This window comes from Aphelocoma coerulescens (genome assembly GCF_041296385.1).
Source record: "Aphelocoma coerulescens isolate FSJ_1873_10779 chromosome Z unlocalized genomic scaffold, UR_Acoe_1.0 ChrZ, whole genome shotgun sequence".
Classification (NCBI taxonomy): domain Eukaryota; kingdom Metazoa; phylum Chordata; class Aves; order Passeriformes; family Corvidae; genus Aphelocoma; species Aphelocoma coerulescens.
Genome location: NW_027184085.1, coordinates 21,271,360 through 21,295,216, shown reverse-complemented (window position 1 = coordinate 21,295,216; position 23,857 = coordinate 21,271,360). Strand labels below are relative to the sequence as shown.

Sequence of the window (23,857 nt, the reverse complement as noted above, 5' to 3'; positions counted from 1 at the left end):
GGTATTAAAAGTAACAAAAGAGAAGAAAGAATAAAGGAAGACAGTAATCAATGCACAGTGATATTAAAGATCAAGTACTTTCTCAAATTACAGGCCTCCAAATATTTTTCCCCCTTTAAGGACAAGAATATGTTTCCAGAAACAGTAAAACTTAATCAGAAATTTGGGAGGGAATGTGTGAGCACAGAAGTAATTCCTTACAAAGCACGTGTCAGCTCACCATTTTAAAAGCAAGATTTCTTGTGCCCCACTTCTTCCTCTTATTTTTTTTTAATGACACTGTGATTCTTGTCGTTTCAAACCAGAGCAGCAAATCACTCTTAATCCTTAAAGAAATGTAAAAAAACCCCAAAACTTCAGTATGCAAGAAAAGGTACGTAAACACACAACCAAAGCAACACTGAAATTATTAACTTCAGATTACTGAACATTTGAAACAACTTTAGGAATTAGTTCCCTATCTGTAGTGGTTTCTTTAAAACATTAGCAAAAAAACCGCAAAAGAATATAAAGAACTTTCTGTCATCACAATGAGTTTGATTAATTTAATCAGTATCATGAAAGCTGTTAAGATATTTAAACTATTTTAAGATACCAAAGCCCAAGGGTATTCAGGTTCATTTAAAGTGCATTGGTAATAAAGCAGTTTAACATCATTGCACACTATATTCCCAAATCCTGACATGAGACCCTGCACAACATATTGGATGCAGACAAAAAGCATATCCATTTCCCTTTATAAAGGCCTCAAGCAATAATTCAAGCACATAGATAAAGACTGTGGCAGCAGAGCGCAATTGCTACGTTTGTTTTTGATTAGGCTGTCTTCTTCCGCTTTATCTGCACGGCTTAAATGGCAAAGATCAATTTTTAAAGACCACCACTCCACGTTAAACAGAAACAAAATTTAAAAAAAACCACCAGCTCCTGCTGAAATAATAAGTATGCTGGCAGTTTTAGTTTCAGTAAAACTGTAGTTTGATTTACACTCCAAGCTTTCAGAGCTGTAACACTCCAGAGCTGCCGGGAGAGTTTACTGAAATGGCTACCAAAATTGACACTTGTCTGCTGCAGGTCACTTATCTTTCACAAAAGCCCATATGGATCACAAACACTCTTCCACTGTTTCTGAAAGCTGCATAACAACTCATGATAAAAATGAAGTTGCAAGGGAAATGATGAATCTTACCCTAGTGACACTAAAAATCAGAGCAACGATTATGTGATGACATGATAAAAAATTCCAGTAGTAGCATATGTTTTTCCTTCAAATAAAGAGTGAGACAGTTCAATTTTTTAAGTACTTTAGGTTCCTAAGGACAAAATTATTGGTCATTTACCAGAAGCCTTGTAGGTGATTTTAAGCTGGTGAATACAAAGAGAGGTATTGCTACATATATATTGCTATATTCTTGGAGCTTCTTCCAGGAAAATGTTAAGGAAAGGGGTAGGAGGGAAGTGAGAAAAGCCAATACTCTAAAAGTACTCTTCAGACATTTACAGTGGAAGAGTCCTCTCTATCCACTGTGGAACCATTTTTCATGCCCAGGTGAAAACAGCTCTGAACAATGCATAGAATTTAGAGACAGAACAGTCCTATCTCAAGTAAACACCTTTTCAACTTCCTCTAACCTGAATTTCATGTGCTTGATTCTAGTATCAATTGACATCACTTGGACACATAAAACAACTTCCTCATGAAGGGAAGTGGAGGGGCAAACACTGACCTCTTATCTCTGGTGAGCAGTGACAGGACTGAGGGAATGGCGTGAAGCTGAAACGGGGGAGGCTTAGGTTGGGTATCAGGACAAGGTTCTTCACCCACGGGAGGTCAGGCACTGGGACAGGCTCCCCAGGGAATTGGTCACAGCACCAGCCTGACACAGTTCAAGAAGCATTTGGACAATGCTGTCAGGCACATAGTGTGATTCTCGGGGATGTCCTGTGCAGGGCCAGGAGTTGGACCTTATGATCCTTGTGGGTCCCTTCCAACTCAGCATATTCTGTTATTCCGTGAAATTTACTAAAATCTACTGTCTCTCTTGCCAAGTACAACAAAGTCTTCAAACTGGTAACCATCAGGCATTTAGGAACACACTTAACTAAAATTCTAGTGAATTCAAAAATTATTTTTCTTTAAATACACCAAGTCCCTATTTTTTTATATTCAATTTGCTCCATAATCAAAACCAATCGCTCTTCAGTAACTATCACAGCCACAGAGCTCCCAGTAAACAGTCACAATACCAGCATCTAGTATCTAGGAAGATGCTACTGGGGCAGGGAGGGCCTGAGCCCCCCTCCAGCATCCTGCTACCTCTGCATGGCTCCACAGAGGAGAAGCTGCAGTCCACAGCCTGTGGCTAGCTGGTAACACTGTTCCTCCCCTTTGAGTATTCCACCACATAAATGAGGCTAAACTGCTTTTTCTTTAATGAAATCAAGTCTGAAGGGACCATACAGTCTTAGGCTGCACCAGGAGAAGTTTAGGTCAGAGGCCAGGAAAAAATTCTTCACCGAAAGTGTGACTGGGCACTGGAATCATCTGCCCAGGCAGATGGTGGAGTCACCATCCCTGGATATGTTTAAAAAAAAAACTGGACGTGGCACTCAGTGCCATGGTTTACTTGATGAGGAGGTGTTAGGTCATAGGCTGTACTTGACGATTCAAAGGTCTGTTCCAACCTAGTTCATTCTGTGATTCTGTAATCCGTGCACTTCAACTCCTTGAGGAAACAAGATACACGTGATCCCATGAATGGATGCACATCAGTCAGCAAAATAAATGCCGCAGTCATGAAAATCTCAAGATAGGGGTCATTTTCAGGCTGTGCTTGGCCACCTATCCGCAGCCCATAGAGGCAGAACCTCAAACACAACTCATCTCACTGTCGGGGAACCACGTGGAAGAGACTTACGGAAACTCCAGGTGGAGCTCACATCTCCCCTAAGGAGTTCAGCCACAAGGCAAACACCAGAGGTCAAGCTGCTATCAGTTCCACAAGTGATAAATCTCCAGGTGACATTACTTACCAGTCAAAGCTCCTCCAAGGCTTCCCCTTCTGAGCTGTCTCCCATCTTCACTCAACTGCCTCTTAAATTTAGGAGACTTTCCAAGGCCAGAAGACACCTCAGGACTGCTGGATTTTCGGAAAGGCATAGGTGGAGGTGATAATATGTGATCAAGCTGCAAAGAAATAGAAAAAAAATGTAACTGTACTGTTTAAAATTCATATCTACACTGAAAGAAAAAAGATCTTCAACTAAAGATTATGACAACATTTGGGAAAAAAAGATCCCAAAGATCTTAAGGTAACTAATTTGCTAACTAAAAAGAAGTATTTTGCACGTGCCAGATTTGTGTCTGGCTGTGTAAGAAAGCCATCCTCCTCTTGAACAGCTCACACCACCTCCAACCACTCTCACACATGAAGCAGTTTTTATAGAGATCCCCTCTCAAGGTGCAAGGGATCATACTTAAGCTTACTCAACCTTCCATAATGCAGCCTTTCTGCAGTTGTGAACCACCTGATCTGGAAACCTACGCCAGGCAGCGACCTGCTCCTTGAACGTTTTTCTTTGACAATTTTTCCCTACATCCATGTCAGCAGTCACTAGATGGCACTGCACTATCAACAAACTGAAAACCACTGCCCAGTCCGGGGAAATAACAACAGATTTATCAAAGCCGGTGAGAAAAAAATTAAATTATTCTGTTTATAAAAGAAGCATTCATTTACACTGACTTTGAAGTTAAGTGGAAATACAGATTCTTGTTCTTCAAACTGGGTTCCTGTCATCATTCCCACATAACATTTTAGCTGCCTGGTCTTGACAATACATCTAATGTCTCAACATTTGATTAAATCCACAAAAAGAACACAAAAATGCATGTGAGAAAATACAAAGAAAGTACGAAAAAGTAGGCTATACAAGTATACAAAGTAGAAAAAAGTTTAACAACCATCCTTCTCCTCAAAGTGCTGCAGTAGCATGGTGTCATTATTTTGAAAAACCCTTCAAATTTTTTTTCTGCAATATTTAAACCCTAATTCTCACTACAATTTTTTAGGAAGCCAAGCACGTCTAAGACTTATCAGCCAGAAAATCTACACATCACCTGCATACCTGACTCCTTCATCCTCTTTGTCCACTGAAAGGAAGGAGTCAAGGTCACCAGAAACACTGATGAAGCTGCACAGCAAAGCCCATTTTTGCTTACAGTTAATCCCATAGCAATGTACTGTCTTCCCTACAAAGCATTTTGAATCCCATGTTTAGTTCCCTATGTATTTAATATTTCAGGTTAGTTATTGTTTTGGGGTTTGTTTTAAAGGTTTCCTTAATCAAATCTGCAGTTCACTGGAAGTGTACATACACTCCTAAACCATCAAGAAATGCAACTGATTTCTGATTCTGCTTCTTCAGTATATTAAGGCTCATTCATGTTCATAACAGACACTGAAGTATTTGACTAACTCACAGCCCATGCCTTTAGCAATTTCCTAAAATGAGTGGGTTTGGGGTCACAAAGAATTACTTAACCATTGTTACTATTTATCTTTCACAAACACAGACATATCACAAACATTTGTATTTACAACTTCTAAGATACCTCACAAGGTGAATTTACAAATTAAATACAAACTACTCTTTTAAAAAGGAGGCAACTGACAACAGCTGACTTCTAAAAAAACACCATTTTGAGAGTCTTTCATGTAAGTCCAAAAGCAAATACTCAAACTGCTTATAGATGGATGGATCCCCGAGATTCTTTAGTTCTAGACGCCAAATTAGTCCAAGCATCTGAAGATGACATGATCCCATCAACGTTTTAGGTGAGTTACTGGCAAAAATTCATGCCCTTCTTAAAACAGATTCACACTTCAAAGTAACCAACCACATTTTAAATCTCTTTTTCCCTGAACTAGGATTCATCAAACTTTTAAATGACAGAAGGGGAGAAAAAAACATCAATACATGCACTAAGCTCCCTACACATGAGCACTTACGCCAACATAACAAAATTTTGCATCCTCCATCTTCTGATCTTTTCCCCTTTTAACCAGGTATTCAACCTTTATGTTTGTTCAAGTGACTCCCACAATGAATAGACTTGTACATTCCACAACATGCAGTCTGATTTAAAGTCATTATTTCCAATTAAGCTGTGCTCTATTTTCACAGCTTTCAGGGTTTCAGAAGAAATTTTAAGACAGCACTGTAGTACAGACGAGCACAGTACCATCTAGGTCTTAACTCATAATTAAGATGCTTTCCCAGCTTCAGAAAAATATGTTTGAGAGCTAAGACAGTTTAAATATTAGCCCCCATTAGCTCACAGTTTTAACACCAATGCTCTGCCAGCATTCTCTTGCCCCGCCCCCTTGTTGCTAAGTGACTCTATCACACCAAAAGACATTTATAAGGTCTAACACTACAAAGAAACAACCTGGAACTACAAGTTTTAGTATTTTCATATTGTTTACCAACTCCTGCTTCACAGGAACAATTACACATGTATCAACAAAGCATATCTGGAAGCTATCCAAAAGTTCACTTTTGCTTCCAAAGGGCCAAAATAACCTAAGAGCATGTAAAACGTGTATTTGACAGGAGTCTATACATTCTAACTGATACTGCAGTAAACCAAGAAGAGTAGACAAGGATAGCCTTTAACAGCCTTGACATAACAGCTCTGGACGCCTGGGAAATAGGAGAGAAATGGACTGCAGAAAGTATCCAGGCTTGCAAGCTCCCTTCCTGTGCTACTCTCAAAGGATAGACAGCAACATGTACCAGAACTAGAGGGGTTTTATAGCCCCCAGTCAAACCTCACATCAAGCAAAGGTCTTTGCAGCAGATGAAGAGGCTTTCTGCCCTCAACAGAACTGCCTTCCCATCCTACCAGGCAGGGCACTCAAATCCAAGGAAACAAACAGAAAACATTAGATCCTGCTTCCTTGGACCACAATCTGATTCTGAAGATGCGTAACATGTCACATATTCAAAGTGGTTAATTCAGTAAAAAAGACACTACCATCATTCAGTAAGAAGATTATATCAAATTCAAGTAAATAACTAACAGCAAGACCTATTCAAACTTGCTATATTTATTTGAAACACCTCCTGGGAGCCTGAACACCATGAGAGTTCAGGTTGTGCACCTTACCAGGTACAGATTAGACACTGCTGTCCACAGGACAGCATTAAAGCAACTATCTAGAGGACAGCTGAAATTCTACCAGAGATATTTTAAGTAATTTTACCTAAGCTGCTTCTACTCAGCACTCAGTTTTGCCCATCCACAATTAGCACTCTACTGGTATTTACTTCAGACTTACTAGCTATATGGACATGTGCTGATGTTGCATGACATGCAAACGCAACAGGATAACCAGGGCTTGGTTGGCCCCCCTTTTTTATCTGTCAAATTTGCTTGACCCCAAGTTGCAAGGAATACAATAGCTGTATCCCTGCAGGCAGTTTCCAACAGACACACATTCGTGTTACACCTTGAGGATGTGGCTATCCCATGCTCTGCCCACTGTCTTATTACTGCACTCAGGCTGCAGCCATACCCTTCTCTCAACACCCTTTGAAAAGAAATGCTAGTGACCTCAGCAGCACTGGGATAACAGAGGGCAGGTTTCTTCAGCTAAAAAATGGTAACAGTGAAAAATGAAAGCTGTGAAAACAAGTGTATTTGAGTACCCTGTATCTAAAGTACAAGGAGGGGTTAAGTTAGCCTTAGAGTATATACAGGCTGCTTAGAGAGGATTTTTAATCAGTACACATCTCGCCACCAGTCTCTGCTGTTAATATTCACAATGCATGGATAGTTAACTTATTTAAAAGCTTCCCTCCCCCAACATTAAATAACACCTTCTCAACAAAGGCACTTTGAAAGACAGAAAACACACAGCAAACTCCAACCTATGAAGAACATACTGTTCTACAACATTTACTTCTTCCAATCCATTTTTCCATACATTTAATAAAATAATCTGCCTATGTTATGTCATAGGTATGAAGAATTTCTACAGAAGCACTGCTTCTGTAGAATTTAGGAGATAGAAGCTTTAACAAAACCCTACTTGCTTCCCTCATGCCTATGAACCTTACAAAAAGGAACAGTGAGTATTATTGGAGGAGAAAGGTTTAAAAACTACATAGAACAGAATATCAAAATATCCTTACCATAGACTTCTACACGTAGATTTAGAGATCCTATAGAAATTTATGGATGGGATTTCCTATAGAAATTGGATGGAATTTGAGTGATAGTCTCCTTGAGTTATACAAGAATCAATTTGTTCTCAAACAATTTTTTTCTGTATTTTCAAGCTATTAATGCTCTGTGTGAATAGAATCAGATACATTCTTCTGAAGAAAATTACTCCCATACTGTACTATGGACTTTTAACAGCTCACCTACTCAAAAAGGATTATACTAGTATTTTTTAAAACCTCAGTAGCATTAAATCCACCTATCTACTATCATGTATTTATTCTAAAGCTAGAATGAATTCTCTGCTTGATAATTGTATCATCAAATAGTCCCATCAAGTACATCAGCTCACATGTCCTTATGAAAATTAAGGACATGACAACTGATTCAAAATAAGACCTTGCATCAGTGTTCAGGAGCACAATTTGAGCCGAGTACATAATGAGGAGTGAGGCAGTCAGAAGGAAAATGCATTTCAGGAGAGAAAATTCGTGGTACAAGGTGAATGAAGCTAAGAGAACACAATCACACTGATAAGACCAGGATAAGGAAAATAAACTGTTTTGGGCTGATGAGATCTGTTGCAACAGGGAGTGTCTTTTCTCAATAAAAATTAAATTGAAATGAGAACTGAACTCATCTGATCAGCTCCACTTTTTTTTGCAACACCCACTATGGTTTCACTGTCCAAAATATTTCACTTCCAACCTCCCCCAATTGCTCCATAGGCAATACTTCTACTTCCCACAGAAACTGGGAAATAGTGGTCAAGTATTCAGTCTTAAAAATATGAACAAAGATGTTCTATTAAGCAATTCCATTTCTTCCTCCTGAATGCAGCACAACTTCTCTTTACCTCAGATCATGCTCTGTATGCATATTCAGTCCTAAAGTTTCCATAAAAGGGCTGTGCACCATCACCCATTTTACATCTCCCCCAGTCAGGCACCAATCCAAAAAAGAGATGCATTACCTGGAAACTCTCACATACAGTGTATCAAAAGTAGAAAATATCCAGTGTAGTTTTACTGTTTAGGGGTTTTTCCATTATCAACCCAAAGTCCTGAAAGAAAATTACTCTAATAAGTATGTTGTCAAGAAATATGACAAATCACAGATGTTTAAAGGAGAAAGCATCAGGCTCCAGTCCTAGGCAGACAAAAGTACAGAAGCCTCCCTGGTGCTGAAGAGAGATTCAGTCATTCAGTAAAAACTCTCATTGTAAAGTTAAATGCTTAACAGGAGCATGGCTTCACAAACCTTACAAATCCCTACTGTCTCTTGCATCTTCAAACATAAGCTATGCCAGAAGCAAGCTAGCTAAGACCCACCACTAGTTCAACAGTGATTAACCCCTTACACTCGTAGTAGTCTGCTTTGATATAAATCAATCAGTTTCTTCATGTTATTTACACTGGGTTCCTCTCAGCATGCTGTCTCTCTGTCCGGCTTCTTCGCAAGCATTTTAAGCACAGTTGCTGGAACACAACAGCCCAGCAAAGTATTTTTTTGAGGCAAGCTATACAAACTTACTTCAGCTGGGCATGGGGGAAAGGTATGTTCTTATCATTTAAATACTCTCCCTAAGTCTAATTACATTTGGCACAGATATGTGAGTTTTGATTAGCTGCACTGACACAGAGAGCAACACTGAATATAATCTTATTAACAGATAGGATCGTACCTTCCAAAAGCATCTTAGGATTCATTTTAAAATACATTTTAGTCAATTAAGAGCATACTGCAGTTTAGTTACTCCAGGTGCTTGACAAGAATGCAGTAGAGCCAAATTAGACTTGAAGAGGAAATGCTACAGTGGTGTAGTATAGATACCAGAGAAGTCTGTCTCATAGTACCATCACAAGCAGAGGCGCAACCAAATTTCCACAGATGTCCTGCAGTAACTCATGTCTGCAACACACAAGTCCACTGCTTTTGGTCACGAGGACATCAGCTTTTGAAGGATTCTGCTTGTGGGTGCAATCTGAGCAATCTAGGGCTACGAGTGTCCACAAACCTATATCAAACACATCAGCTGAACAAGACTGTCAGCAGCTCCAGTTAAATCAGCTGATGGTTGAAATACTCTACATTCCCTTTACCCACAAGCAGTATTAATCCACCTTAGTTTCGAGTATGGTTTGGAGAACTATGCAATTATTCTGAATATTCACAGCTCTCAGAGCAGCCTCTGTAGAACACAGAACCACAAATAACTTACCACACAGAGCTAAAAGGAAACTTCTCCAAAAACCAGCACCACTTCCAAGAAGCCATGGATAATGAAGGCAAAGAGTGGATACAAAGAAAGACTCAACAGGCCACAAGGATTTCAATGGACAGGAAAGATCCCATTTCTTGCCCCGCTTCCTACCACAATTCCTCAAAAACAGGCAGATATTTTTTTCCACCACCATAGATCAAGAAGGAAGGTGACTACTTATCCCACATTTCTCCATGGGAAAGGTCTTGTTCAGCTTGGGCTGAAAGATCTCACTAGTTCTCCAGCCTAGTGGCATCTGCCATTCTAGTCCTAGACTGCAAGCCTTGGATTATCCCACTTCCCCCTGTGACCTCCAGCTTCCTTGTTAGGACAACAACACCAGTCTGTCAGCTACGGCACAGACAGAAAGTAAGATCCTAGGCTCACTGTGGATTGAAAAGGATAAGAGACAGAAAAGGTCTTGTTTACAGGCAAATTTGCTAATCATTCATACAGTAACACTTGATTTACACATGACTGCAACGTGCAACTGGCACTGCAAACATGTCCTTAGCAGAGTAAAGCTCTGCGATTCACAAAGCATCACTTCTAACCATTGTATTTATTGATTTTACATCCCACATATATGCAGAAACACAGTGCTTATAACTAAAGTCACTATTCAAAATTGTCCAGTTTATTATATTGAACACATGATGTTGCATAAATAAAGAGAAGCAGCAAACAAAGCCATGATGTTTTTCCATAGCATCTTACCTATCATACCCTAAGTAGTAAAGAAACATTTTAAGAATTCTGCTAAGGATCAATAGAGACATAACCACATTATCTTGCTACCCACTCCCCACTCATTCTAGAAATGCAAATCCACACTTAAAACAATTGTATTTTTCTTCAAAACATATCTGATGTCTGGTCAATTAAAAGAAAATAAATACAACTCAGACAAATTTGAAGTATTAGCTATAGCTATGTTAAAAAAATCAGCTTGCATGCAAAGCTTTTTCATATTTACACACGATTGCACAGAAACATATTTACACATGATTGCACAGAAAAGGAAGCAGAGCATTTACAGTATTCTACAAGGCCAAAAAGTGGCCTATAAATATGCATGCACACTGCTGTCTGAGCCAATTATTACTTTACCCTTGTTAAGATTGAACAGTTTTGTTACAATACGACAGAGTCCTTCAGTTCTTGAAAGCCTCCTGTGTGTGCTCCATTGGTACATACAGACTCAGAGAAAGAATGCTCCCTTTCCAGGAAACAAAGGAAGCAACAGTATTTGTATTGAAGACACTGCCTCCAATAACTCAGCCTGCCCTCAGTCTCCTTGGATTTACACACCCAGCTTTAACAAACATCAAAAGATTAACAAATAGCAGGTTCTGCAGACATCGTATCAGGATCTAAAACCAAGAGCAAAAACCAGAGCAGAGTTCTAAATAAATATAGTTCAACCCATGGTTAAAAGGGATCACACAGAGCACTTCACTTATGGGTAACGTCAACCCTTTTTCATGTTATTCTGACAGTCATACAGATACCTTCTCAAGAATGCAAACGATGTGCTAAGGCCTTTTGCTTCTGACAAAAAATATCATTTCCAAACTAGGAAAAACTGTCAGCACTCCCAAAAAAGTGAAGTCAAAGCATCACAAACAGGCTGCCAGCCAGCATGAAGCTGCAGCAGCTCAACAGGTCAGCCCTACGAGGAAGCACACAGAGGGACCAGATCCAGCACAGCAGATTCTGTGAGGAAGTCTGTTTGAGAAGTGAACTAAAAAAGAGCATGAAAACAGAGAGCAGTGTCCCAGGGGTCTGACAAACCCACTCAGCTCTGCTGCAAGGGTACCATCCGGAAAAAAAAAATCCCACTTTCTGCAGCTCCTCTAAGCACTGCCCGGGCATCAGAAAACATGCTCATGTACATTTACTTTTGCTTCCACAGTTTTTAAAAGGGATCTGACAAAAGAAGATAAAAAAAGAAAACCCACCCTTAGCTGCCCAGATGTGCAGCAGTGCGTGCCACTGCTATGCAGCAGGAAGGATACTCCCTTCCTGCCCCTGTCCTGATGGCCATCTTGTCAGGAAAAAGCATTCCATGGTGGCGAAATTTGCTGTGACTACTGCCACATCTGCCTGTTGCAAAAGACCCAGAGAGAAGCCAGGAGGCAGCAAGACAAAGCTGGCAGAAGCACCCTATCCAGTCTGGGGGGAAATCAAGGACACAACCCACCCACAGTCCTGGTGGGTAGCTCCTGGGATCTGGGAAACACCTTTGCTGGGGCAAAGGGACAAGAGCTGGAAACCTGCAGCAGAAATCCTCCCCCACACACACACTATTTCAGACATAACAAGACACTGAAGGTTTAAGGAGCAGGCATCAACACAGCAGTCCTGATCCTTTCCAGCAGGCCCATGGACACTGAGGAGCACCAGTGGCTGACCCCCCGCTGTGTCCCCACAAAGAAACTACTTGGCAGGGCAGGGAAGAGCCAGTTGCAAAAAATCACGTCTTCCTACACACTAAGCACCCACTTCAGAGGGTTGTTTTGTTTTCACTGGTTTATCTACTTTGAGAAGTGGGAGAGAACAAAGACAACAAAGTTTTCAGCTAAAACAGTAGGAACCAGCAAGTTTAAACAAAAGTTATTAATACTGTGAGACAAAGTACTATTTTCTTACTTTCTCCTGGATAAAGCCACCTCTCTTTGGCAGCTTTTTGTTCTTCAGTTTGCTATGGCTGTATTCATTTTCTTATTATCATATGCAGAGCCATTAGTAGCATTAGCTATGCACTATGCTCTGCTCTAGATAAGATATTAAACTAGCCACACTGAGTATTTCCTTAATTTCTCAATGAAAGCAGGAATTAGCTACACAGCAAACTGAAAAGAACTTTGATATTTTAGACACTATAGGCAAAATTTTCGTCCTTAATTATTTTAATAATCCTTTTTACAGGTCAACAAATCCATGACAAATGCATGGAAATATGTATTTATGCTCTGTGGATATGAAGGCATCCACACGCACACTGTTTTCAAACCTCTCCAGTGCTTTGGCTCTTTAACTAGCAGGATGAAAATTTAGAAAAACTAACCTTCAAAGTCACTTTCAAAAGAAAAAAAAATAATTGAAATACACAAGAAAGAAGCCTATTCATCTTAATCAGCTGTTGACACTATAATCATTTGTCTCATGGAAAAAAATAATTCAGAGGAGAATATATATACTCTGAAAAGAGGTGGTGTGTTGTGGGTTTTTTGTTATACCATGAATACTAATGAAGGAAAAGCAGTTTAGTTCTTTATAAAATCTATTTCCATTCACATTCTCCAATGAGCTCCTAGACTACCTATAAAGGTTTCATTTATTCCATCACACTGGAAGCCTCAGAAAACTAATCGTTTATTCAAGTCTATCTGCCCCATCCATGCTCAATTAGGTCTCACTTTTCCCTCAGTTACAGCAAAATTAAAAATAAAAATGCAAGCTGAAACATTCTTGGTTCAACTGACTAGCTCCCCATAACAAACCACTCTGAAAAACTATTGTTTCAAGCAGAGCAAGAGCTTCTTGACCATAATGCAGCATTTGAGCGACCTTCTCAGCAACTTACAAAATTCCTACTCATTAACTTACTCCTCTGACTAATGGAAAACACATCTGAAATGCAGCTTTTTAGTAAGAATTGTATTAAGAAATAGTAAGCGATGTTAAGTATAACTGGGCATTCCAGCCACAGGAAATCACAAGTACCTCACTGTCAGAGACTGAAATATAATAGTTTATGACTTGAACATTTTCATGAAGGACTTTTAAAACTGTATTACTGTTTTAAAAAAAAAAAAAGCTGCAGAGAAGACTACCACACCCTGAATGGGGCTCTGAGAGGCCTTGGACCACTTGCTGATGAAGATAAAATGAATTAACAACTCAGGGCTGGGGACATTCACAAAGCACAATCTTAACACTTCAGGAGTGGAGATCATGGCTCCAGGGCTATCTGCTGCCAGGCTCACACAGACCCTCGCACCAAAGGGTGGGGGGAGAAAGGCTTTAGATGTGTGTTGGAAAAGCCTCTGGTCAGGACCCCGCAAAGGGGTCCCCAGCCCCTACACCAGAGATGATGCAACAGACGCTCAGCGTGGCAAGGGACAGTGCCAAACTGGCCCCCTGCAAGGGAGGCACCTGGGCATTCCCACCTGCCCACAGCGTGCACTAATCCCTGGGATTAATCTGTGGCCGCGTGTGGCAGTGATGGGGGACCCTCACCACCACAAGATCAGATGGAGGGGAGCAACGAGACACGACTGGTAGCCGCAGATGGGTGATTTGCTTCCACCTCACCCCTGTCACCTCTCCCTGTCCCCCAGCCCCTCACGCACACTTCTTTCTCTATTTCTTTCTTTCTTTCCTCTTTCCTTCTCTTTGCCTCTTTTACTATTAAATAAAACATCAATTTTCTGGCACCAACATCTAACCTCGTTTGGTTTAATCTCGTTTTTGGGTATATTTTGAACCTTCTAAGTTCCTTCCGGTTTATACACAGAGACTTAATTTTCTTTGCTCTTCTGGGTTTAAACTGGATCTCAACATTCATAAAAATGGGTAATAAAATCTTTACACATAATAAGTAAAAAAAATTATTTTCTATTTATTATTCTTTATTTAGACTATTAAAATACTAAATAATCCATTTTGCCACATAAAGCTTCAAATTCAGCATCACTTTCATTAGGAATAACATATCAAAGGGAATCACAACACATTTATGCAAGGCAGGTACAAAACAAAAGAGAGAAACCCATGACGAAATGAGCTTGGAGTAAAAGGTTCTCAGCATGTAATGGACCTGAAGTTGATCCATAAATCAATGCAGGATGAAAGCAAGATTATTTATGTGAAGGGATTGCATTGTTAATTTACAGTCTGATTGAGAAAAGAAACGCTTTATTTGATCAATGTACCAGTGATGTGCATGTGTGAACTTGAACACAAATTACTGATAATTACCGGTAGGTGTATCTCCTTGTATTTTTTAATTAAGCTTAACAAGCAACAGAGACACATTCAGAAAACGCAGGTTTTTCCTGAGTTTGCCTTTAACGTGCTCCTAAGTTTTTAAATAATGCAGCCTCGCCACAAGAGACTTTGCAGACAAGGGCTTTTTGATCTCTTTCTTCCCGTTCAGTGCTGAGAAAGACAGCACGCACAGTTACCGAACAATAGCTACCATGAAAAACCCTTTTCCTGAACGTTTGAAAGTGAACTAGAAAAGGGCATTTATTTAATAGCTTTAGAGTTTTGCCCTCATCATCTAACACAGAATTCAGAGATTGGGATACTTCTCCTTTAGCCTTACCAGCAAAATTAGCAGAAAAAATATTAGAAGGGTAAGAATATCTGGGTGCAAGGATGCACAATCCAATTCGCATATGGCACAGATTTGTAGTTAAGGATAATACTCAAGAACCATGTTTGTAATTTTAAGTGCCTTCACTGCATTTCAAATCATCTCTAAGTTGCCATTTGTCAGTCTCAGACAATTTACCCAGGTCTATCATTACCAGAACAGATTATTAACACTATCCGGCCTAAGAAAGATTTTTATTCTCCTTTAGTCTGATGACTTTAAGTAGTACTACAATTAGGAAAAACCATGAAGACCATGTGAGAATGTAATCAGAGAGGTGACACTGGATCATTTTAAATACTCCACCCCTCTATTTAATTCTTTGTATGATCTAAGCAAGTAACTGTCCATACATTCTAAACAGCCCCATTGCAAAACCTACACTTATTAAGTAGACTTACCCTTACTTGTCCTGTCTTTCTTAGGCAGCCTTTTCCAATTAAACAACCAGCTATTTAAAACAATTACATTGATGGCTGAGAGAAGAAAAGAACTCTACTTAGATTAAAAAAATATCCTATATTAAGTCCCATTAGGCAAGGAAATGATAGCAGAATGTATCACACATTTTATCTGAAAGAACAGATATTAGTATATATGTGTAGGGAACCACAAAATGGACATGTAAAAAGTGTCCAAATCTAAACAACTGCATTTTTTACAAATTGTTTAGAGCTGCTATGGTTTCTTCACCCTCATACAGAAAATCTAAAATCAACAGCAAAAGATGTATGCCTTTTAGAGATTTATTTATAGATCATATCCCCTCAGAGATTTACACACAATTCCTCAGAAGTTCAGTATGACTTAAAACTCTCTAAATTACAAGGATTAGTCATATACTAAATTATAGCAGTTGATTGGTATCACCATGAATCTCATAAGTAATTTAATGCAAGTTTCGTTTAAATGTCTACATTGTAGGACTCAGCACAGAAGCACTACAACGTCTGCAGGATGGTAGTAACCTCTCAATGAGAAGGGTTTTATAATAATATTTTCCTAAAGTAACCTGATTCAGTAAAAAATAAAGTACAATTCTACCCATGATGTTTCACACTGTGTTAGGGTCTTTCTTCAACTTTCTTTGCACTTTCTACTAGTGGAAGGGGAGTGCTGTCGATCACCTTCTGTTTATCAGGGACTAGATATCTCTTGCCTATAAGGCAGCTGGACTTTTAATTGACTTGTAAATCAGCTTTGTGCACTCATTTCAAGTAAGCACCATACCTCATCCTATATTCTCAGGGTTACACTTTCTTATTCCAAATAATGAAACCCTATGTCTTTCAAAAAACAAAAGAAGTTGTCTAAGTCAATGTCAGAAATTTTAAATCACACATAGTCCTTTAATCTGTGTACAGTTACAGAGATTATCAACTAGAACAATTCCACACAGTGGCTTCAAAATACAGAAGCATTTTTACCATTTCAAAATCTGAAAACTAATTAAAGCTATTAGAGGGCAAAGATACTGTTTTTTCTATGGTTTAGAACTTAAAGTTTCTAAAACACGTTAACAGCACAGATCTGAAAAATGAACATCTTATTTAAAAGTACTGAAAGCCAGAATAAGGGATAAAAAGGCTAACAAAACTATGAGATAACAGAGTCAAAGTTGTCTGGAAACCAACCATTTTTTCATTCAAACAGTTGACATGTTGGCACCAAACATGTCATACATACAAAGAAGGCCCAAGACAACTTCTTTCTTGAACCACACAATCTAATTTTTCAGGCTCTCTCAAGTATAAGGAGAAGCAATTTGGAATAATTTAACATGACATCATGAACACTTCCTTAGTTTCATCTATATATACAGATAGAATCTCCTTTGGATATATCTTTATCACCTACAGTATAGTTTCACTTCATTTTAGTTGTTTTCTTCGATTCTGATAGATATCAGTAATTCACTAAACCATAGCCTGAAATTCAAATAAAACAATCTTGCTAAGCCATACTAATGAGATTCCACAAGTAAAAACATGCCATGCTAAAAGCTTTGAAATTTATGACTTGTGTGACTACATATCACTGTGGGAGTTAACCCAGTTTTTTAGTGATGTTCAACTGCTGTATTAACTGGACATCTTTAATACTGGATTTAAAAGTTATTTAGTAAAACTATTTCACAAAAAAGAAAAACACTGAATCATCTTAAGCCAAGATGAAGATTATTATTACTATATTTTATTTCAATTACTAAATTGAGGTTCTTACCTCAACCCATGTGTTTTACTTTTCTCCAGTTTTCCTCCCCATCCCACTAGAACAGTGCGGAGTGAGTGAGCAGCTGCGTGGTACTTAGTGATCAGCTGGAGTTAAACCATGACCGATGCATTCCCCTCTTGGAATTTAGAATAAAAATACAGGTAAAACACAGCAACTGGGATACACAAATTGGTTTCTTAGTGACCTCATCTTTATTTTCATATCAACTTCAAAAAATTATTAGTAACAATAAGTAGCTTATGGACAGGAGGGCAAACATCTTTGAATCTCAAAGCAATGCCACACTGATTCATACTTCAGCAATCATTAAACTTCCTCTGACTAATACTTGAATGTTACCTTACCTATTTGGGAAAGACAGACCATATTTTGCATGATATTAATAATAATAATGTTGTTTAAGTATCTAATTGATTTGGCAGAATATAGCTTTAATATTTGGTTTCCTGAAGACTACAAGCATCTAATCAATCAGCAGCATACCCTATCAAAGACCCTCAGGAGGGAGTAACTCCATGCAATATTTCTGCAGCACATTCCGCCCCAGAAAGGACAATACCAAACACTTCAAGGCCCTTTTTATTAATCCAACTGTGCCATAAACCAAGGTATCCAGATCTCAGTTAGGGATCGACTCTGTAGGACTACTACCCCCACAGTCCTTTCCCGTCCAGGGAATACAGAATCCAGAATTCCTTCCTCGAACAAGTACACACTGTGCTGTCCAAAGACAATGAAATCAGCAACCTTCCAGCAAAGAAAATGGATAGAAAATGCACACATGCCTATTCTTATTTCATAAAATCATGTAGGAACTAGCACAAATAGCGTATCCGTTTAATAAGAAATGTAACCACTCTAAATTATCCTTTATATTTAGGCTGTTAACTCAGATTCCCAAGCCACACTCTCCCCGGTTATACTACCGGTTCATCTATTTTTGCGGATGCAAAGGTACAGAACTATATGCATGCAGCAAGATTTAGGGTGCTGTGCCACATTTGTTCATGCCCCATACAAAGACTATCAATTAAATGGCCTTTCCTACAGTCCCATATCTTACATTGCCAGCATACCAGGAGGTCACACAAGATTAACATGAAACAATAGACTCTCCATGAATGACTGCTAAAGAATGTGAAGGAACATAAATCTCTTCCAGGCTACCACCATCCTGTAGCTTCAAACACACATTACAGCCTCATTAAGAAATACAGTACTGGTAGAAATCCTGACTCGAGCAGCAAACCAAAACGAACAGAAATATTTTCTCTGTAACAGCCTTTCATGAACATAGTTATCTTTAGAAGTTCCTAACACCTTAGCTCAGGCTCCTGGTTCAGAGTTTCCATACTCATATCGTCCCCAAAGTGGCAGGCAGGGGAGAAACTTCCCAGATGTCTGGAGGAAGCAAAGAGGAATCTGCAAGAAGACAGAAAAGGCAATTCCATCCTCTACCTGCCTGCCTGACTCAAGCTCATCTGTCCCCCTTTACAGGCATCTTAGCTTCAGTCAGGATCCACTACTGCATCCAAGCTCTTTGGCACGTATCTTCACAAGTAGCCACTATGCTTCCACAGTGGATGCTATTTTCCGTAACTACAGAAGTTAAATTAATTTACTGGTCTAAGTACAAGAAAGGAAGCAGCTCAAGGCCACTGTTAGGCAAAGAAGAATCAGGAATGAAGCAATACAAACCTCCTAATGTTTAACACTTTATACTTTCATATTACCATTTGAGTCTTCATTATTCTCTAGTTTGTATTGCAGATATGCTTCTCTACTGTTCCCATAAGATAACTGGCACTGCTGGGTGTTTTATCTCCAGAACAACGACCTCAGGGTATGCAGCTCGTTATGCACTGCCTGTAAACCACTTATTTTTATAATGAAGCATAAAATAAAAATGTGATCTCAGATTTCTGTCCCATTCTCCTCATTTAGTTAAGGTTCTGCAAATATTCAGGAACAGACTGCTGAAAGATATCCTGAGATGTTCAGCATGTGAGGCTGCAGTCCTTGACATCCAACAGATGGATGTGTGTCTTCACAACAGCAGTATGTGTAGTTAACATCACTACTGAGAGAATGGTCTTCTAGGACAGCCGTTGGCCCAATCACAAAAATATTTAGATGAAATGTGATGATGCTGACAGAAAAATCTTCAAGTGCCTGACCAGCAGAATGTCTGCATTAAATTCAGCAGTATAACCTTTCTTAAACCAAGATCTTAAGGGTCCTAAGACTGTCTTCGTTGATAGAATTCTCCTCTGACTCTACCTAAAAGACAACGGCCCAAACAGCAGCAAATTCTCCCAGCTGGTTCCATGTTGGAAAGCCATCTGACTCCAGGGAAGGAAAGGATTCCAGCTTCTCCAGATGAGATGAAAGAGCAATGAAAAACAGGCAATTGGACATGAGCCTACTGGACACTTTACCAGTTGCTGAGCCTATACATGTTCACCAAGTCACTGAACAGCCTACCACAACTGAGGTTACTAGAGAAAGGCAGACCTTTCCCCCCTTCTAATAGTCTCAGAGCAGAGCAGGAAAACCAAAAGACAGGACACTGACTGGACAGCTGCATCCCCCAAGATATACACACTTGAAGGAATGAAAGAAACAAAGAATAAAATGCTCTATTTATCCACTCACTTCCTCCTCTCATTTCAAGCCCGTATTTAACATAGGGAGAAAGGCTACATTTTATGCTGCATCAAAAAGCCAGCTCAAGGAAGCACATTTTCATCCCCAGGCTATGGATTACACTAGACTCTGTTCCACCAGATCTTTGCAGGATCTGTCTGTATCCCTCCCAAAGAGAAGACATGTCGTGCAAACAGAAGGGAGACAGCAGTATTGCTATCAGGTCCCACCTCAACATCTCACCAAGAGTCTTCAGAAGATTGTGTAAGGGAAAACTCAGATCACAGTAAGCGAAAGATACTCAAGGATACTATCAAAAGTTATGAGGGGGTTTGGTACATGAAAAGAAGACCCCTGAAATTCAGCAAGGTTCCTTTCCCATGTCTTGAAGGCATGCTCCTCTTACTTTCATTGGCAAAGTCCTAAATCCAACTCAGAGGTAGTTTGCAAGGTTTTAGGAAAAAAATTATTACCTACTTTTTGGAGAGTTCTCCCCTGAAGCTTCTCTAGGGAAGAACTGCTGCACCTTCATAGTCCACAACAGCTGATGACACCTTGGCATTTAGACAGCAAATTCCATGGTCAATCTCTCTCCTACGTTCACAGCAGTTTAAAGGCCACAACACTTCATTTATTAAGAAACATCTCAGCCAGCATTTTTAGACAGCCATCAGGCATATAAAGATCAGCTCTCTGGACTGATCAAACTTTACTGTTACGGACTCCACCAAACAAAAAGTACAGTACCCTTTGGGAGTTTCTACAACTTCTCGTTACAGTCAAGAAGAGAAAAATCATACTGATCAAATGTGCTGGTCTAGTAACATGACCTCATTTGTTTCACTATCATACAGGATTAAGTAGTGCCAATGGTTTACCTCCAGATATTCAGAGACCAGAAATAAACTTTAGCTAGCATACAGCATAGAATAAATCACAATTGCTAAGCCGTGGTGCAAACATGGCAAACTGAAGATCAGTATTCTACCTTTTAGCTGTGAAGTGTAAACACAGAAGTTTTGCAGATCAACTTTAAATAATAGGAGTCAACTTTCTGATGAAATTGTTTGATCCCTCTTTTACAGTTTTGATGCACTGGATTTATGCATCAGAGTAAACCCTTTTGGGGGAAGATCTCCATGGCTCCCTCTTTTGCATTATGAAAAATGAATTCCCTAATAGCTCCTATCCTACCTTTAACAGTAGCTTGTCTTAAAAGAGCAGAGAAGCTGAAAGCTCTCTTTTGCTAACAACTGCAAGCTTGTTCATGAGTCAGGCCTAAGCTGTTTGCTTTCCAGGTGAAACTGAAATTCACCTGCTCACATCAACCCCTGCTCAAAAATCTTAAGAGAGGAAAGTCTGTATTGTCCATATGACACAAAGCTCCTGAAATCTGTATATAGAAGTCCATACTGCAGATAATTTAACATAGTGCCCAGAAACTTACTGCAATAGGCCACTAAAGTATCACTACCTCAAAACAACACTACCTTTTATTATCAGGACCCTAACTGACAGAATACAGTTCCCACGCCTTACCATTTGACTTCAGTCTGATTTGAAAAAAAAACAATTAGACAAGCAAATACATAGGAATTCTACGTCAGGACCTTAAGCCAACATTTTTAGACAACAGGACCACTTCAAATGCCTGAGCTTAGGGCCACAGTTACTGGCTTACACAGCACTGCTGGGGTTACAAAGGTGGTTTATGATTTATAATTGTGACTCTTGCATCCATTGGCTTTTGTTTTAACCACCAACATAGTGAAATATGCTGCCACACTGAGCAGGGCAAGCACCTGAACAGGATAGAGCATCAAAGACACAAAAAAAATGTTCCTCATGAGAAAAGGGACTGGAATATTTAAAACAAAGAAAGTGAGAAGTGAAAGAAAACTATAACTTGCATGGACAGAATTTTTTTCCATCCTTCAAAATCCCTCTCCTTTCATGCTGCAAAGAGCTGGGATTCTTTGACCATCACTCAAAGTTTTGAATTTAGTCGTTCAAAATTAAAGAGCCGATATAGAAAACCTGAAATGCCCAAGGTGAAAGGATTCTGACACAGATCTAAACACTTACAAATATATATTCCTATACTAAAAATCCAGTTGGTATTGAAGCCTCAAGCAAACAAACAAACAAACAAAAAAAAAAGAATCCCACACTGCTCTCAGAATTACCAAAATAGCTTTTTGCTCAAGAAATTATACCCTGAAGTCTTACACAGAAAGATGGAAGGGACATTAGCACAGAAAGTATTATTTTTAAATCTTTAAAAAAAAAAAAAATCTGTACCCTTGTTGATGCACAGCATAAAGAAGAATTAAGCACAGAAGTTTTATACAATATTTTTCTTCTACTTCAATCAGTATTTCCTCATTTCAGATCAAAGTCAAAGAAGAAACACAGCCCCTGGAAGCAGCTAATTTGCACACACACTGATAAAGATAATCATTTACATCATAAACTCCCCTAAAATGGCCTAGATTTGTGCATGATGTTCAAGTACCTTTAGCACATCTTCACTATTACATCATCTGCTCTGAATTTTAATCATTGAAATGGCAAAACCACTCATTATTTGAAAACATAGCCACACTTGCAGATTAATGCAGTTAGTTAATCACCCCTTACCTACTCCTTGATGTATATATATCCTGGGTAAAAGTGGACATTCTTCTGTTAAGGAAGGAATGGGGAGGGGGGGCAGGGGCTGGCCACAAAGGATTTTACTTACATATGTGTACACCTCAAATACGTAGTAACACAAATAGACCCAGAAGGGTTAAGAAGGAAAAAAAAAAAATGACACCTTTGCAGATCACCTAAGACAATGACTCACAGAGAGAGAGCAGGTTTCCAATCACTGTTAGGAGCACAGCTGAAGATAATGTGCATCTAGGGGATACGTTTTGCATTTCCCATTCTATAACATTATGGATTTATAAAAGCAGAGCCTCAGAAAGAAAGATCAATGTATGACAGTTCTCTTTGATCTCTGGGTTTACTTACTTCTGCAAGTGAGATCAGATTTTAAAAGCCACAGGAGTTTACCACTTTGAAGTATTTTAACTTTTCATTAACTGGAACAGTAGTACCCGATTACAAGACAAATTCAGAAGGTAGAGCTTATTTTATTTTTGCAGACTTAAGCTTGTTGCACAACTAATAGGAAATCCAGTACTTAATTTAATTTTCAGGAACGTGATTTCTTAGTACTTTTGGAGTTGTGGGAAAGAAAGAGGTATTTAAGAGAGTTGACCTACTTTGCTCTGGAATGAATAGTGCAACATCCCCACTCAAATTCCAAGAAAAGCCACTAGGAGATAAATATATTTTTCTTTTCATGTTTATTCAGCTGACAAACATGACCCTGAGCACTGACCAAATTAATAAAGGCCACTTTGCCCTTTCTCAAACAAATTAAGATTTTATAATGATTACAGGAAAGGAAGACTGAACTGTTTAGTCTGATTAAAACTGGTGGGTTCTGATATTGGCATTCTTTAAGGTCCTTAAAATAACAACTAAGGATAAATACAGTGGAAGTGCCTAACAAATGTGCAGCTTTTTTTAAACAATTAATCTGGAAGTAGATCTATTACTTTGCAGATTATATGCTCTCAACTCAGTTTCCTGAATGGAAAAAACACATTTATATTAAGTGTCATCTTTGAATATTTATTTTGAAATATCTAAACTGTTACTCTGCGCCAAAGTATTATAAAGCAGCCTTTTTTGTTGTTGTTTACTACTTTGGAGGCACTCTATGTATGATTTATTATTCCTATGTAAGATTTGATCCCAGTATCCAGAAGGCATGATGGCATGATGATAAAGACTGAAAATTAACAAATATACTCTGGCTAAAAAAGTTTCTCGAAGAAAAGAAATTCAAGAACTTCACTGGATAACCACTAGTCTGGACAAAAAGGTTTTTGTTTCTTTCCTTTTTGGGGGGAAAAATACTGGAAATCCAAAGAATGAGAAGAACAAAAAATTATTTGCCATGTTGTTTTCTAAATAAGCAATCCTATAGTTCTGGTCTCAGACTGTTTCATCTTGTCTGCACAGACTGAAGGGGAAGAAA

At 38.9% G+C, this 23,857-nt stretch overlaps 1 protein-coding gene across 4 annotated transcripts in view; it reads right to left on the bottom strand.

Annotated features, from left to right (window-relative positions):
* MAST4 (microtubule associated serine/threonine kinase family member 4) overlaps positions 1–23,857 on the bottom strand; it is a 289,105-nt gene that overhangs the window by 224,130 nt on the left and 41,118 nt on the right. For 3 of the 4 annotated variants that reach the window (XM_069000723.1, XM_069000725.1, XM_069000727.1), the window contains exon 2: positions 3,034–3,187. In XM_069000723.1, coding sequence (XP_068856824.1) covers positions 3,034–3,187 — 154 coding nt within the window. Of the gene's footprint in view, positions 1–3,033; positions 3,188–8,204; positions 8,295–23,857 lie in introns of all 4 variants that reach the window. The other variant, XM_069000726.1, reaches the window with a different exon arrangement.